Source organism: Capra hircus, chromosome 10, assembly GCF_001704415.2.
Source record: "Capra hircus breed San Clemente chromosome 10, ASM170441v1, whole genome shotgun sequence".
In the NCBI taxonomy this organism is placed as follows: domain Eukaryota; kingdom Metazoa; phylum Chordata; class Mammalia; order Artiodactyla; family Bovidae; genus Capra; species Capra hircus.
Genome location: NC_030817.1, coordinates 45220136 through 45237879, shown reverse-complemented (window position 1 = coordinate 45237879; position 17744 = coordinate 45220136). Strand labels below are relative to the sequence as shown.

The window sequence follows — 17744 nt, the reverse complement described above, 5'->3', positions numbered from 1 at the left end:
TAGCCACAGAGGGATAATCTTCCCAGAAAAGCTGCAGGACATGTGAGAGAACCAGTGTGACAAAGGAGACAAGAAAGGAAAGCAGAATCCTGCAGGAAGAAATGAGTACAGGTCACCTATAGAAACTAGAATGTGTGGGTTGGTGCCATTGGCTGATCAGCTTGATGCGGTGCTTCTATTGGCCTTCCTTCCTAGACCAACCTAACTACCTTTCCCTGCAGACCTCGGGTCACACAGCCCTTCCTCAAGGAAGCCTTTTCTTGCTACCATGTTCCAAATTAGTTAGGGACTCCTGAGCTCATAGCTGGCCATTATTTTTCTCTGGAACATTATTACAGTTTGTAATTCTGTTTCTTGTGATTGATTTCTGATCTGTTTTTCTCACTAGTCTTCAAAGTCTATTAGGGCTGAGTCTGTGTCTATTTTGCTAATGGTGTGTAGTGACTGGGACATGGTAGACAAGTCAATACATATTTGTGCTTAAGTGAGTGAATGGAGATGAGAAGCAGTGGCTGAAGCATTTAGCAGAAAAAGTACTGTGTTTGTAGTGGTTGCAGCTGCTGGCAGAATTGGATGTAGAAGCCAGAAAAGTGAGCCATAGATTCCCTGACTGTGGAGGATAATCAAGACAGACACAAAAGACCAACTGTTATCTAATTCTGAGGCACATGAACTTCAACACCATGGTCCCTTAAAAGAATTACTTTGTCATGCTGTAAGCATCACCCAGAATGTTTCAGTAGTCTGGAGGGCATCCTCTCTGCAGGTTGTTCAAGGCCAGCTAAGGCATTTCTATGCCCATATGGTTAGCAACACTGTGTGATACTTTAAGGGGCCAAAAGTACATAGTGTGGTTTTGGATATGTACATATCAAAAAATAAAAAGCTGCCACACTTATCAGATATTTAAATATTCACATACCTAGATTTTCTTGTTTGCCAAAAATCCGATGTAGCTGAGGTTTTTCCATGTGTGGTTTACATTTGCTTTCTTACGTTGTTCTCTGCCTGTATATCGTGTTTCTCCAAGATTGCTGCTAGAAGCCATTGACTGTCTCAAATTCTGTTTTATGCATGTTTATTGACTAACATTTATGACAGTAATATAGTAATACCAGTTTTTTTCTTTTTCATTTCAGCACGTTTTCAAATTAGAACAAGAAGAATATATGAAAGAACAAATTCCATGGACACTCATAGATTTTTATGATAATCAGCCTTGCATTAATCTTATAGAATCTAAACTGGGCATTCTAGATTTGCTGGATGAGGAATGCAAGGTAAGTATGATTTTCTGATGTATTTAATATATCAAAATTGTGCGTTGAGGTAAAATGGTAAATAGGTTTAAGCAGAGATTCACTAGTATACCATGAAGTGCCACAGTGGCAACAAGTGGGGGTTACCCTAACTTGCATTCTGAAGGATCACTAGCTCCAAAGGGTTCAAAATATAGTTGAAACTAGGAGAATCTCCCTTCCCTTTTCAGCTGACTCTAAGTTATGTGAAAAACTGGCATTAGATACAGCTACTACCAATTTTAGCCACTTTTGTTATTGATATGCTTATATTTGGTACTTCTGTTCAGTGGTATGATATAGTTCAGGAAATGTAAGAAATTGTACAAAAGGTATTTTGAATAATAGTTGTAAATATCTATAATTTTAAACTTGACTAGTTGTTCTTTATTACTTATATGTATGGTAGGTAAAGAGTTTTAGTTTTAATATTTGAAGATGCAGCATGTGGAAAAAATATTGGATCCCTGGCTTCACTGATGTGTGATTCTTTTCCCTTAGGTGTTCTTTAGTTTATATGTCATAAGTTACAAGTTCATGTACACTGATCCTCCTAAGCATCCAGATTTCCTACAATAAGAATGCAAAGACAAATACTGTATGTTTTCACTTATATGTAAAATCTAAAAAAATAAAATGGACAAATGAATGTAACAAAACAAAAAGAGCCTCCTGGATCCCAGAGCACAAACCAGTGGTTTCCATTGTGGAGACGGTTGGTGGGAAGGGCAAGACAGGTGCAGGCAGGATTAAGAGGAACAGACTACTAGGTATAGAATGAACAAGATGCAAGGTTGCAATGTATAGCACAGGGAATGTAGTCAGAGTTTTATAGTAACTTCACATGGAATATAATCTATAAAAATATTGAGTCACAATGTCGTACTGAAACTAATATAATACTGTACATCAACTATACCTTCAATAAACAAAAAGAATACATGTAAAGGTGCTCAGCTTCACTTGAAATTAAATAAAACATAAATCAAAACAAAAATAAGACACAGCTTTTTACCTATCAAGTGAGTTTAAATTTGATAATACCAAATTAGCATTTATTGCATATATACTCCTGATGAAGGACAAAAGTTAGTGGAACATATTTTTGAGGAGTATTTATCAAGATTTTAAATACACATAGCTTTTGAACCAGAAGTAGAAATGCTGAGAGTTTACCCTATGAATATACTTACAAAAGAATCCAAAGTTTTTCTTTAAAAGGAGCCATTGTGGCAGTTTTCATAATAACAAAAAATCAGTAACAACCTAGTAGTCATAAATACAAGAATGCTATTATTAAGAAGAAAAAAAAAATACAAGGATGGCTAAATTGAGGATCCCTCTTGGCAAATGTCACATTGCACATGAAAATATGTGGGTTATTTTTAAATATCTTTTGATACTGATTTCTAGCATAATTCCACAGTGATAAGAGAACAGACTTTGTTTAATTTCAATACCTTTAGACCTTGAAATTTTTGCAACTTGTTTTATACCCCTGGATATGTCCCAGTGTCTCCTTGTTCACAGTCTATGGGAACTTGGATAGAATTTGTATCCTACTGTTGTATAAAAATTGTGTAAATCTTAATTATGTTGAATTGGTTCACAGTGCTTTTCAGATCTAGTAGATCCTTCTACTTCTCTGTATATTCATTCTATTAATTTTTGAAGATTTGATATTGAAACTCCAACTAAAAATCTTAATTTATCTACTTAAAAAATACTTGTAATATATAGTGAAACTATATGTAACCTGGTTTTATATTTTTCAAATCTCCTGTAAATGTGTTATCATACTTCCTTAATTTAGAAAAATAAAAATTTTTAAAAATGCAAAAAGTTTATAGAATGATACTATTTGTATCCATGCCTTTAAAGACAGATAAAGCAGTTGGAAATGGTGAGAGGAGACTGTTCTCTGTTTTATACCTTTCTGAATTATATAAATAATCTACTATGTGCAAATGTTGTCTTTATTTAACAAATTGTTTGAAATATATGATAATCATAGTATGTCATCTTTCATTTGTGAGGCTTTCATTGCTATAAAAGTATATTGAGTATTTATTTGATGACCCTTGGTCCAGGCAGACTGAGTTAGTCGAAGCTTGGGCTGAGTCACCCATGGGCAGGTCTCAATTGTTGCTTTTCGTTCCCAGGTGGCGCTAGTGGTAAAGAATCTGCCTGCCGTGCAAGAGACCCAAGATCCCTGGGTCAGAAAGACCCCGTGGAGTAGGAAATGGCAACCCACTTTAGTATTCTCACCTGAAAAATTACATGGACAGAGGAAAACACACACACACACACACACACACACACAAATTACATGGACAGAGGAAAACACGCACACACACACATTACATGGACAGAGGAAAACACACACACGCACACACACACACACACACCCACCCCCACCCCCACACACACACCACCTACCCCCCTCCACACACACACACACCCCAATCATTGATTTGGGACCTCTGAGAGAGAAATGTGAAAGGAATGAGTTCCTGAATTGGATGTTAAAGTTGTTGCTGCTGCTGCTCCTAAGTCGCTTCAGTTGTGTTCGACTCTGTGCGACCCCATAGACGGCAGCCCACCAGGCTCTGCCGTCCCTGGGATTCTCCAGGCAAGAATGCTGGAGTGGGTTGCCATTTCCTTCTCCAGTGCATGCAAGTGAAAAGTGAAAGTGAAGTCGCTCAGTCGTGTTAGGCAAAGCCAAAACACGGTCTCTTGGGTGATGCATCAGAAGAATCCCATAACAATATTCACCTTGTTTTCTTACTCTTTTTTTTCTCCTGAATGTAGATGCCTAAAGGTACAGATGACACTTGGGCCCAAAAATTGTACAACACACATTTGAACAAATGTGCACTATTTGAGAAGCCCCGCCTATCAAATAAAGCTTTCATCATCCAGCATTTTGCTGACAAAGTAAGGAAGCTTTATTATCTCTTTTCTGTTTGAATACTTAAGTTCAAAGAAGAAAAAAATCACGAATCGATAAACAGCAGTTTTCTCTTTGCTGAGCTTTCATTCTTTAGCTCTTTTTAGGAAAAGTAAGCTTAATTGTTGGCTTATTGGTTTAACCTAAATGGAATTATATTATTGAAATAAGTGAGTGTTTACAGTCCTGTATCTACAATTCTGAAATCCAAGAAACTGAAATACACAAGTATTTTCATAATTCATTTAGTGGCTAAACCTGATCTTTGACCTGAAGTAAGATGAGGTTATTTATAGTCTTTATTTACCCCAGTTAGGTGGATATTTATATATTTCAGTGTAGAAATATTAATATGTTTGATTACAGATTGCTGCTTCAGATCTACTTAAAGATTCTACTTAAAGATTCTGGATAGTGACCCTAGAGGTTTCAGAAAAGAAATTATAGACGAGTGTGGCCCTCTGAGATTGATTGAGTGGGTCCCTGCTAATAAGGCATGCAGGCCTGCTGCTTCACAGGTTCTAGAGTCTACTCAGAACATCTGGAGCTGCGACACTAGTTTATATTTCAAGGAGGTTGTGGGGGTAGGCTTCTGGTCAGCGTCCCATGGTCCCTGCCAGCAATTGAGGGTTTTCAGAGTCTGTCCTGTGTCTAGCTGGAGATCTTTGGATGGCTTCAGGGCCATCTAAGGGCTTTGTTCTACAGTCTGGGGACCCTTGAGTGGTAGATAGCTGAAGTCTTTTAGAAACAAGGAGAGTCCAGTCTCATGTAGTCCTACTTACCAGCTCATACAGTATTTACCCAGCCTCCACCTCTGTCTGTGATCATCACTTCAGCTTTCTGCCAGATAGCTGTTTGTTCCTTCTGACCCTCCCTCTCACTTCAGTCTCTTCTTCCCAAAGGAGACTTTCCCCTGCAGAAAGGTGAAGCAGATTTGGAGGAGATACAGTGGTTGGCCTTGGGGGAGCTCTCTTTGGTTTACCTGAGAGAAGAGAACAGCTTCTTATGAGTCTGCTTATGCATGAATTGGGATCATCTTTTAGATCACAGTTAATCAGCACTGCCACTGTTCTCTAGGAAAAGCAGTATTTGAGAGTTTTACTCTGGAGTTAACATGCTTCTTACCAAGAATGATACTAGTTTCTTAGAATAAAACTAATAACACTTCACTGAGAGCCCATCATATAGCCTGGGCCTAATACTTATTTTTGTTGTTGATGATAAATTGTATCTATTCAAAGCTTTTATTAGCTAAGGAGATTTTCCAATGTGTTTTCAGGTGGAATACCAGTGTGAAGGCTTTCTGGAAAAGAATAAAGACACCGTTTTTGAAGAACAAATTAAAGTTCTTAAATCAAGCAAGGTAACCTTGTATAGGCTTTCTCCAATTAGGATATATTCATTAAAATGTTTATGACTTAAGCATTAGCTTTTTCACATATTATAATAATAATTTTTCTAACAAAATCAGCCCTACTGTTGATTTAATTTATCAAATAGATGTGTCATGTAGCATTTTAAATGCCTTACAAATGTTAATTCATCTAATCCTATGATGAGGTGATATTATCACTGCTCCCATTTTACAGAGGAGGGAACTGAGGTATAGAAACTTTGTAGCTAGTCAGTTTCCAAGCCAAATTAAAATTCAGGCTGTTGAGCTGAGAGTCTGCATTTTTAACCACGATGCAGTGGTATTTTATGTGAAATTATTGCCTCACAGCAGTTCTAGGCTCTCTTGTGCCTTTGTGAGATACCATGAGAGAAAATTGATGGTTTTTGGTTTTTGCTATGTCATTTTGAAGGGATGCACCAGAAACACGGCCTTAAGCACTCCATCCAGGTAAAAACTGACTTCTGGATCACTGAGTGCAATTTCAGATGTGGTCCGAAGCACTTTGAAATTATTCTTCTTAGGCTTAGATACCAGAAACATTGCATTCTAGTAGGAAAACAATATTCCAGATTGTAACAAACTGTGATGTGTATCTGAGGTTGATTATGAGGTCGATCCCAGCCTCCACCTTCTGACTCTCATCAGAAAAGCACTGGGAGGGGAGCACGGCTCATGTCCATCCTATAGGGAGCACACCAGGATGTTAGTTACTTGGTTACTTAGTTTAACAAAGTAGATATTCAAGTATTCAGTGAAAGGTTAAAAATATTCATGTGAATTCTTACAAATTTCTGACCAGCACTTTCTGTTTTTTTCTAAGAAAGTCCTTTAACTTCAATGGAACGTTATATGAACATTTTGATTCTTGTTTTTGAAATAAAGACTTTTACTTTCAATAGAAAGATCATATAAGGACCAAATTCTAGTTTTAACCCTCAGAAAATAATGAGTCTATAGTCTTAACTATCTGTAGGAAAAGTCAGTTTTTCACTTATCCTTGTAAGCCCTGATTATTAGTGCTTTATAACTCATAGGAATGATGTATAAGAGAAAATACTCTCACAGTGCCAATCATTGATGTTGTTTAGTTTTTGTTGTTGTTCAAAAACAGTCAGGTCCGACTCTTCACGACCCCATGGACTGCAGCACCCTGGCCTCCCTGGCCTTCACTATGTCCTGGAGTTTGCTCAAACTCATGTCTGTTGAGTTGATGATGACATCCAACCATCTCATCCTCTGTCACCCCCTCTTCTTCTGCCCTCAATCTTTTCCAGCATCAGAGTCTTTTCCAACAAGTCAGCTCTTTGCATCAGGTAGTCAGAGTATCAGAGCTTTAGCTTCAGTGTCAGTTCTTCCAATGAATATTCAGGGTTGATTTTCTTTAGGATTGACTGGTTTGATCTCCTTGCAGTCCAAGAGACTCTCAAGAGTCTTCTACAGCTCCATGTTTCAAAAGCATCAATTCTTTGGTGCTCAGCCTTCTTTATGGTCCAACTCTCGTATCCATACATGACTACAGGAAAAACCATAGCTTTGACTATACGGATCTTTGTTGGCAAAGTGAAAAATCATGGAATTCTAATGGTAGTGCTCTAAATAATTTAGCTTACACAGAGCATTCATTAATTCTTATTCCCCAGGCACCCCAGTCATAATCTTTTGTGACTTTATTCTGAACTTTTCTGATTGGCTAGTGAATCCTTAATTTCCAGAAAGTAGCTCTGCATTCTGAGGAATCATTTGGAGTGACTTCCAGTCTCTGTGGGGCTTCCCAGGTGGCACTAGGGGTAAAGAACCCTCCAGCCAATGCAGGAGACATAAGAGACGTGGGTTCGATCCCTGGGTTGGGAAGATCCCCTGGAGAAGGGCATCTTCTCAGTATTCTTGCCTAGAGAACTCCTGGATAGAGAAACCTGGTGGGCTGTAGTCCACAGGGTTGCAGAGTTGGACACAATTGAAGCGACTTAGCACAGCACAGCCAATCTCTATAGCATTGTCGCAGTTGGGATAGAGGTGGTGTGAGATGTACATCCACTGCTCCCAGTCAGCAGAAAAAACCCAGCCCAAGGGTATGAACTTTATATTTTAATTTTTCTGTATCTGATAAGAAGTAAGTGTAACTTACTGTTGATTTGTACTCTTGGAAGTACTAACTTTAGAAGATCAATATTTGTGTTATGTGCTTTATTTTTGTGGTAATACAGTGTGGGTTCTGTTTGTGTGTGTATGTGTTTTGTCTTCTTTTTTTTCCTGTAATTTCGCAGCTTCTGGCCAAAATTGTTAACTTAAAAAAAGAATTAAGGTATTAAAAAACTTAACAGAAGGTGTCTTAATTTATATTTTCCCACCATAAAAATATCTTCTGTTGCCACATCAAGTATCAAGAAACACATAAATTGGGACTGGACTAAATACTATTAAATTGCAACTCTACCAAATACCATGAAAAGGAATTGTAACCTCTGCTCTCAGTGTTGCTAATTGATGAGGGAAAGCACAGTTCATCTACTGAGTTTATGCTGCAAATCTCTCATCTGTAAAATAGAATCATGATAGTATCTTCTTTCAAGTGTTGTTATGAAGATTAAGTAGGTTGTATTAAGCTTTCAGAGTAGTGCTTCATGTATAAAAAGCTTAGTGAATAATGGTGCTGTTACTGAGATGATTTCCCACATCTTCATGAAGCAGTCACTTGGATGCTTCTGTCTTTTTAAATACTATTTCATAGACACATAATTTCAGCCTTAAACTATTCAGATTCCTGTCTTAAGTATAGACAGATCAAAGAAACAAGACGGAATGTCCAGGCATATCTGCCTACTTATATATCTGTCTGTTTCTCTGCTTTTCTCTCTTCGAATAAAGTTGGAATCCTCAGTCAATAGGGTGAGGAGTGCTGAGACTGTATAAACTGGTTGGTTTGAGATCCATCAGGAAGGCCAGTGTGGCTGGAGTGAGTAGGTGATGGTAGGTGAGTAGAATGTGTAGGATGGGTAGAGAGAGGCCACTTTTTGGAGGAAAGTATAGTAAAGAGTTAGAGAAGGAAATGGCAACCCACTCCAATATGCTTGCCTGGAGAATCCCCCAGAGCCTGTGGTGTGCTACAGTTCATGGGATCGCAAAGAGTTGGACACAACTTAGCAACTGAACAACAACAATGGTAAAGAGTATGAATTTTATTCCTGTTCCTTTGGAAAGTTTGGACAGTTTTCATGTGGGGGATGATATGCTATTGTGTGGAGATATGGGGGAGGCTGAAAGTGGAGAGTAATAATCCAGGGGAAAGACAGTGGATTAAGATACTGAAGTTATGTGAGTGGAAATAGCTTATCATTTATTTGTGGGGAGAGTTGACAGGTCTTATTGATGGTTTGAGTATGGAGAGTGAGAAAAGGGGAGAAATTGAAGATTATTTCTGTGTTTTGGGCCTCAATGCTGGATGAATAATGGTGCCACTTACTGAGATGAAGACATAAAAGGTCAGGCTTTGAGAGAAAGAATCAAAAGAGTTCTGTCTTGGACTCACGGAGATGGAGAACAGACTTGCGGTTGCCCAGGGGGAATGGATTGGGGGAGGGGTGGGGTGGGAGGTTGGAGTTAGCAAATATAAGCTATTATATGTGGAGTAGATTAGCAACAAGGTCCTACTGTTGCAGCACAAGGAACTATTCAATATCCTATGATAAACCATAATGGGAGAGAATATGAAAAAAGAACAACATATATCTATGTATAATTGAGTCACTTTGCTTTTAGTGGAAATTAGCATGACATTGTGGATCAGCTATGCTTCAATTAAAATAAAAGTTCTGTCTTGGACATGTTTTGCCCGAGATGGCAATTAAGTAGTCAAGTGGACATATCATATAGGAAGTTGGAAATGTAAGTCAGCAGGTCAGAAGGAAAGTCAGAGTAGGTCATATAAATTCATAGTCTTTAGAGCAAGATGGCACTTAAAGCAACAGTACTGGATAAGATTGCTTAAGGAGAACAAGTAGGTAAAAATAGTAGAGAATAAGGCTTTCAACTTCTGGAGACTGGCCTGAGGAAGAACCAGGAGAGAAGTCTGAGAAAAATGGCCGTGAGGAAGCAGGAACACTGCCTAAGGAGGAGATCATAGAGTAGTTTCTAATATGACAATGTAAAACGCACTTGTTAGAAATGGAAACTCAACGTGGAGAATTTTAAATTCATAATTTGTATAAAGAGGACACAAAACTCATACGTGTGTGTGTATGTATTCTGAACTCTCAACATTGAGCAGTTTTCTGGTAGATATTGTAGAGACTTGTTAAACTGTAGCACCAGTGCTGAATATGATATTTCAAACCAGCTCTATTAACCATTGTACACAGACAGAAACAAATTTAGGTAGGTATTGCTAATGTAGAACTAGCAATTTACTTGTGAATGATAGAACAGTATAGATAGATTCCAGAGTACTTGGCCTAATATCCAGTAACTTAACATCTTAACTCCATGCTGAGTTTTCAGATCAAATCTATTAGGAACTCTTATTTTTCCCCTTTGTAATACAATATAATGGTAAAACATTCTCCCCTCCCCTACTTTGTAGCCAACCAAGCTATATGAACTCTGTAAGTCAAAGGATATATTCATTTGTGTAGCAAACAGCCATTATTGGTATGTCATGTATAACAATTTGTTATATAAATCATGAATCATATCCTAAATTATCCTTATAGTTAATATACACATTGTAGCAAACAAAATTAACTGATTTTGTTGTGTAATGAAAGAATTCTCTTAAGAAAATTATTTCTTCTGGAGATACTCTGAGATTATTAGATAAATAATTGGTTGTTGCAATTATAGTTTGACTTATAAGAAGGATTTATTTTATTTCTATGGAATGCATCACTATTGTAAAGATATGTACATATATCAAAACGTTCCTGTTGATTAGTTTGAAGTCTCTTTTGTTCCATAACTTTTTTTCCAACCACTTTAACTTATACTATCCATCCATTTATTAACTATCAGATCTTTTAATAGTCTTTCTTCTCGCTATCCTGATAGAACACAAAATTGATTACAGGAATTATGCAGTTAAGTTATAAATCCTTTGAAAACAAATGCAAAGCTTTACTCTTTTTCCTATAATCCAAACTACTTTCTAACAATTACTGTTAATTCATGATTTTTTAAAAATATTATATTGTAGAACTAGTTCTTGACACCCTTCCCAGTCATAATGTTTTTTAGCTGGTGCTCACCATTTGAATTGATGTGTAGATAAATGAAGCATGATGATGGAATATTTTGTGGAACTGAGGTGATAAGATAGGACTTTCAGTTAGTCTTTTGCTCATAAAATAGTTATTATTCAAAACCAGTAAAATGTTTAGAGTGGGCATTTCCCATGGATTAAGATTTCAGATCTCAAAGGAGCAGTTTTGATTTCATTTTCCCCTCAAAAGGTTGTAGAATTATTGCATTTTCCACCTGCATTTCTGTAGCACTTATGTCCCTTCTGCTCATATTTTTGGCTCCTACCACAGATATTGATTATTTCTGGAATGTGACTCTGAAAGGAGTAACTTAAGAAAGGGAATCACTATGGATTGCGAATCATCCTAATGTTTCTGTAAAGATTTCCATTTGAGTTTGGGTTTAGAGTGTGATTTCCTTTTACTGTTTCTGACTCAGTTTAAGATGTTACCAGAATTATTTCAAGACGATGAGAAGGCCATCAGCCCAACCTCAGCCACCTCTTCAGGGCGCACGCCTCTCACCCGCACCCCTTCAAAGCCCACCAAAGGCAGACCAGGCCAGACAGCCAAAGAGCACAAGAAAACAGTGGGGCACCAGGTGAGTTCAGGGAGCTGCCGCTGCGGGGCTGCTCCCCTTAGGGCCCAGCTGGGGCCCCAGGTCTTCTTTTGTCAGCCTCCCAGGTGGGGTCCTCAGGTGGCAAGAGGCTGGAGTGCTCGCTCTGAGAATGTGGAACTCTGTCCATTCATGCTTCCATACTTCTCCTCTCATATCATAGACCCGTGACTGCAGAAGCTTTGCCCCAAATCATTTTTTCTACATTTTAATTCTTCTAGTGCTTATCTTCACAAACCACTGCTGCCTTTGTTTTGGTCTCTGGCTGTTTCCTCTCTAGAGCTGTACAACTGCTTTAGCCCGGGAACCCTGCCCCCTCATTTCTGATGTCTTGTGCGCTCAGGGGTTGGGGGTTGGGGGAGACCTGGGAAACATGACACACAAGCTTTGTGCCCCAACAAGGGCTCGGGCTTGGGCAGGGGACTGAGTGCTAGTCAGTTTGTTTGCCCTGAGGAGACAAGAAGCTGGGCCTGATACGGGCCCACAGCCCTCAGTCTCATCCCGTGTCCCGAAAGGGAACCCAGCCTGGCTGTACTCTCAGATTCTTTCCCTCATTTCCTATCCTTTTTTGAAGTCATCTGCTACTTTTTTCAGTACTGATCAGCAAGATTTCCACTGTACACGATTAAATGACGTTAATATCCTTAACGCAAGGTTGTGTTTTTAGTCAAAGTTTTGAGTGTACAACAGAAAACCACAGAAGTCTATATTAAAAGTGGGGGGGATGTGTGTGGAAGAGTGAACTCTAATATAATAAGAATGATGATGTGTCCAAATAGGTTCCTCAACTGTAACAAATGTACCACTGTGGTGGGGAAAGTTGATAATGGGGAGGCCATGCCTGTGCCAGGGCAGAGGGTATGTGGGAAGTTACTGTGTCTTCTGTCTGACTTTGTTGTAAACCTTGAACCACTCTAAGAAAATAAATTGTCACAGAGTAAGCATGTGAATGGTAGGGTTTAAAGAAATTTGAACCAAAAGCCCTAGCAGCTCCGCTACTGGGGGCTGGTCAGGTTCACAGGTGGCCAAGTCATCTCCACTAGTGCCATTAGAAGAAAAGTTTAGTTGTTTAATGTCATCTTTGACTTTGACAAACCCTGATGCGCCTTTCTGCTCTTTTTCATGCAGTTCCGAAACTCCCTCCACCTGCTTATGGAGACCCTGAACGCCACTACACCTCACTATGTGCGCTGTATCAAGCCTAACGACTTCAAGTTCCCATTCACGTAAGTATTTCTCAACTGCTGAATTTAAAAGAATCCATATCTCATAAGGATTGTCAAACCGGCAGCTGGGAAAAAAATACATGAGTAAATCTTCTTGTCTGGTAGAAGGAATAGTTAATAGAATTTTTTTCAGTTTTTGTTCTCTTTTAAGAGTTTGAGAACAGGGACTTCCCTGGTGGTCCAGTGGCCAAGACTCCATGCTCCCACTTGTTGGGGCCAGGATTCAATTCTTGGTCAAGGAACTAAGATCCACAGGCCATGCAGTGTAGACCCAAAAAAAAAAAAAAAAAAGTGAGAACAAATTAGCAGCTGGCCTTATGACAATTTTAAACATTTGAGGTCAACCACACATTTCTAGTTCTACTTTCTATTTTGAATTTACTTCAGTTTAAGACCTTTTTGGTTAATTTGGGCTTCAGTTAAAACCAGAGCTGGGTGAGATAAGATTGCTTTAGCAAAGGCTTACAGTCATCCCTGCTGCTTTTCAACTGTTGAAAGCATCAGAGGAGTCTGCTTTTTACCATGTATCTTGTCTCCATCAATATCATACGTGAGAGGAAGTTTTTTCCAAAACAGAAATATTTCTCTAATTTTGAAGGTAATGCATGCACATTGTAAAAACAATTTTCAGGAAATATAGAATAGTATAAAAGTTAATGAAAAAGCATTTCATTATACCTAGAGAGGTAATAGGTATTAACTGACATAGATCCTTCTTGATCAGTCCTTCCCTGCTCTGTGTGTGTATCTGTGAAAGAGAGAGAGAGACATTAATAAGAGAGAAGGAATCGTGCTGTAATTGCTGTTTTACTTCGCTTTCAACTTAATAAATTGTGAGTGTTTTCCATGTTCGTAAAAGCAAATCGTTATCACCATTTTAATGGCTACATCATATCCCATTATAGAGTCATACCATCATTCATTTAAGTTATTCCCTGTTGATGGCCATTTGGGTTATTCCTTGGCTATGATAAACATCTTTTGCCAAACATTTCTGTATATTCACCTGCCTGAATATCTCCTTAGACTACTGCATTTCTAGGACAGGAATTTGTGGGTCAATGATTAGGCACCTTCCCGAACACTGTAATAACTCCCACTCTGCACCGTGTGGGTGCTCCTTTACCTATGCCCCTGTCCCTCCCACTCTGCCCCGTGGGAGATTCTGCCTTAGACTACAAGGCCCTTCTCAAAGGCTGTTGTATTATTCTCATTCCCAAGAAGCCTTTCTGGAGGAGGTGAGAAGCAGAAAGAAGCTTTCATGCCCTGGGCAACTCTCCTGGACAGCCCCAGGGCCCATTACCTTGCGTCAACCAACCCCATCTCCCATCACCAACAAAACACTGAGAAGATGGCACCACAGAAACCTCAGATAGGTCATTCAGGGCACAACTAGGGAGTAAGGGGAGTGATCATCCTGTAAGAAGCAGGCCTTGCTACTTCCTCTTTTAGTGTCAATTTAACATTCAGGTGCTGTTTATCTGAATAATAAATGCAGGTAAACAAATGCAGGTAAGATATAAAATATTTTTCACTGACGTGGACACTGTTAATGATTAGTATGTATACACTGAGTTAAATAGCTTTTAGAACACCAGTAATTAACAACAACAACAACGAAAAACCGAATGGGGCATGTTTAATTTGTTCTTCTTGTTAAAGAAATCTCCAGAGCTGGCCAGTCTTTATTCTGGGGTAGCTCTGGATGGTGAACTAAAGAATTATGAGACCAACTAGTCAGGCCAAGGCATGTACTGAGCATTGCACGGTACAGAGGAGCTTGGGCTTTTTAAATATGCTCAGTGGTATTTCTTATGAGTTTTTGGTGCATGTTCTTACTGCTGGTGATCTTCCCCACTCTCAAAATGGAGTTTTCAATTTTGAATCAGTACTCCAACATTTGAATTTTTTTTTCTAATTTATTCATTTGGCTCTTTACAAAAGAATTCAGTCTCTGGATTGAGGACAGTAGTTTGTGGCTAGAACCAGACTTTTTTGTGTATTAATGATTTCCACCTTTACTCATAGGTTTGATGAGAAGAGGGCAGTGCAGCAGCTGAGAGCATGTGGTGTCCTGGAAACCATTCGGATCAGCGCGGCAGGTTTCCCCTCTCGGTGGGCCTGGCAGTTTTCAAATACAAGGGATCCTCATGGGGGAGGTTCCTGCTCCTTTAGATAAGCTGACATGAGTCTCTTTTTATAGGTGGACTTACCAAGAATTTTTCAGCCGCTATCGGGTCCTAATGAAGCAAAAAGATGTACTAAGTGACAGAAAGCAAACATGCAAGAATGTTTTAGAGAAACTGATAGTGGTAAGAAAGATTTTCACTCATCTGTATCTGAACAGATGTTTGCCAAAGGCCTTGTGATTATAACCTGTACAAGTTCTAGGGGTGTCCAAATAGCACTAATTCAGTGAAGTCAGGAGTGGGAGGGTGGAGAGGCACACTGTCTTGGAGTTCGAGGCTCCCTGTCTCTATGATGGAAAGACTAGTAAGGACAACAGCCCAGTGTCAAGAAACAGGATGGTGAGGCCTGAACCCAGACTTCAGATGCATTCTTTTTAGAACTGGATCATTTTCAATAAAAATTTACCGAGTACTTACTTATGAAAGACACCAGGCCAAATGCTATGTGATTAAGGAAAAATAAGTCTTATCCTCAGGTAACATAGTATGTCTTTGAAATCAATGCATTTTAAAGATGAGTATAATATACCTTAGTGTCTATGAAATGCTGAGTGAATGAGACAAGAAATCAGAGGAAGGCAAAGCCACTTCTGCTGTGGGAAGGAGGAACAATTCATGGGAGACATGTATTTTGAGTCAGGCCCTGAAAGGTGGGTAAGACTGTGTAAAACTGGAAGGAGACTATCCTAGTAGGGAGCAAAGAACGTGGAAGCAGGAAAGCATAGTTTTCTAAAAAAAACGGTACAGTAGGATTTATGTTTTTGCAGTAAAAAATTGGTGCCTGGGAAGTAAGGAATTCATTAGGAAATCGGGGTTGGTGTTTGAAGGGTCTTGCCTACCAAGCTGAGGCATTTGCAGACCTTAGAATGCATCAGAGTCACCTATAGGACTTGTTACAGTACAGATTGCCAGGCCCCACCTCCAGAATTTCTGATTTGGTCGTCTGGGATGTGCCCAATAATTTGCATTTTTATCAAGTTCCCAGTGATGCTGATGGTGGTCTGAGGACTACACTTGGACAGTCACTGATGTACGCTGTAGAGAATTTAAGCTTCATGAAATGTTTTCTAAAGAATATTATATTTTCACTTATTTGACATTAGATTGGATGGATTAACTCACTTTGAAGTAATTAGTAATAATTACTAGCTATTAATTAGATGTAATATCTCTTCTCTGGTAATAATTTTTTTTTTCCTTGAAATAGCTTAGACCACTTTCCTGGTGATGTGTAAAAGAACTGGTCCATTTTGAATTTTGCCCAAGTCTTTTCTAGGGAATGAAGAGCAGAAAGTAGGGACAGTCGTCCCACACCAGCTTCCTCCCCTAGACCTCTCCCGGCTGAGCTTTGGGACCACAAGGCAGAGGAGGGCAGGCTTGGGGAGCAGGGAGAGGGGAGCTGAGATGAGATGGGGCTGGGAAAGGGAACTACTTACTAGCTTTTCCAGCTAGCTTCCTTTGTAAGATTTATTGATTTAAACTGAAGTAGTTTTAGATGTATGTGATTTCCTATTTTCTCTTTTTATGTACAAGATAGGAAATATTTGCTTACAGTGAAAAGTTATTTTCTGTTTTCACTTTGAATTTTAGATCACAATATTGATTGTTACAAATAAACTCTACTCTTTCAATGTGAGATGCTTAATAAATCACATGCTTTTGAATACATTGGATCAGAATATAATAGACCGAAAATAACATGCCTATCTATCTGTGTTTACTGCTCAGCTTTGCTTATAATCAGAAGTCAGTGAGCATTATAAATGATTATATTTTTGAAATTTGTAGACAGACTTACTATTGATAAAACCAAGAGATAACTGTTGAGAAACTTAACTCTTAACATGAATATGCAGCATTTTTAATCTTTTTGTTTTTATTTTGTATGTATTACTTCCTGCCTTTTTCTTCACACTGGTGTTTTTGTCCCTTCAGCTTTCTCATGGAACTTACAGCCCGATGTAATCCTTACAGCCCGGGTCAGTCAGAGGGAGTGTCAGCATCTCCATTTCCTTGAAATATTTAAAATACAAACAAGCAAATAGTAGCTGCCTATAACCCACAACCAAGTTTTGGGCTTCAGATAATAATTCCAGGTAGACTAATTCTGGAAAATAACTCTTAAACTGCAGTTTTCCTTAAAGTCCCTTCTATTCGCTCAACTTGCCTAGGATCAAAAAGCTGGCTCCATTAGATATTTGTGATGTAGCCCAAGTTTTAGCTAATAGTTTCATCCCTTTACTGATACTGCTTTTAGACATATTTTTTTTCTCTTTAAAATTCGCTTATTTGGTCATCATTTCTACTTCTGAGTATACAGTTTCTTCCAAATACAGGACAAGGACAAATACCAGTTTGGGAAGACAAAGATCTTTTTCCGGGCTGGTCAAGTGGCCTACCTAGAAAAATTGAGGGCAGACAAGCTGAGGGCTGCCTGCATCCGGATCCAGAAGACGATCCGAGGGTGGCTGCTGCGGAAGAAGTACCTGCGCATGCGCAAGGCTGCCATCACCGTGCAGAGATATGTGCGAGGCCACCAGGCCCGATGGTAGGTGTCCTGGTGGCATGTACACGCTGGCTCAGGGGCAGCCAAGATTGGAGAGTGCATCTGACTTATTGTCTAAGCTAGGATAGTTTGGGGTGGGGTGGTCACCCTATCACTCAAGGCAGTTCAGTTCAGTCACTCATTCGTGTCCAACTATTTGTGACCCCATGAACCGCAGCACACCAGGCCTTCCTGTCCATCACCAACTGCCAGAGTTTACCCAAACTCATGTCCATTGAGTCGGTGATGCCATCCAACCATCTCATCCTCTGTTGTCCCCTTCTCCTCCTGCC

The 17744-nt window shown here is 39.1% G+C and overlaps 1 protein-coding gene across 10 annotated transcripts in view; it reads left to right on the top strand.

The window, feature by feature from the left end:
* The window catches only part of MYO5A (myosin VA), a 197222-nt gene that overhangs the window by 112052 nt on the left and 67426 nt on the right, over positions 1–17744 (top strand). For all 10 annotated transcript variants that reach the window (XM_018054218.1, XM_018054215.1, XM_018054211.1 and 7 more), the window contains exons 12-19: positions 1140–1280; positions 4110–4235; positions 5528–5611; positions 11315–11476; positions 12620–12717; positions 14746–14832; positions 14921–15029; positions 17243–17454. In XM_018054218.1, the coding sequence (XP_017909707.1) occupies positions 1140–1280; positions 4110–4235; positions 5528–5611; positions 11315–11476; positions 12620–12717; positions 14746–14832; positions 14921–15029; positions 17243–17454 (1019 nt within the window). The remainder of the gene's footprint in view (positions 1–1139; positions 1281–4109; positions 4236–5527; positions 5612–11314; positions 11477–12619; positions 12718–14745; positions 14833–14920; positions 15030–17242; positions 17455–17744) is intronic.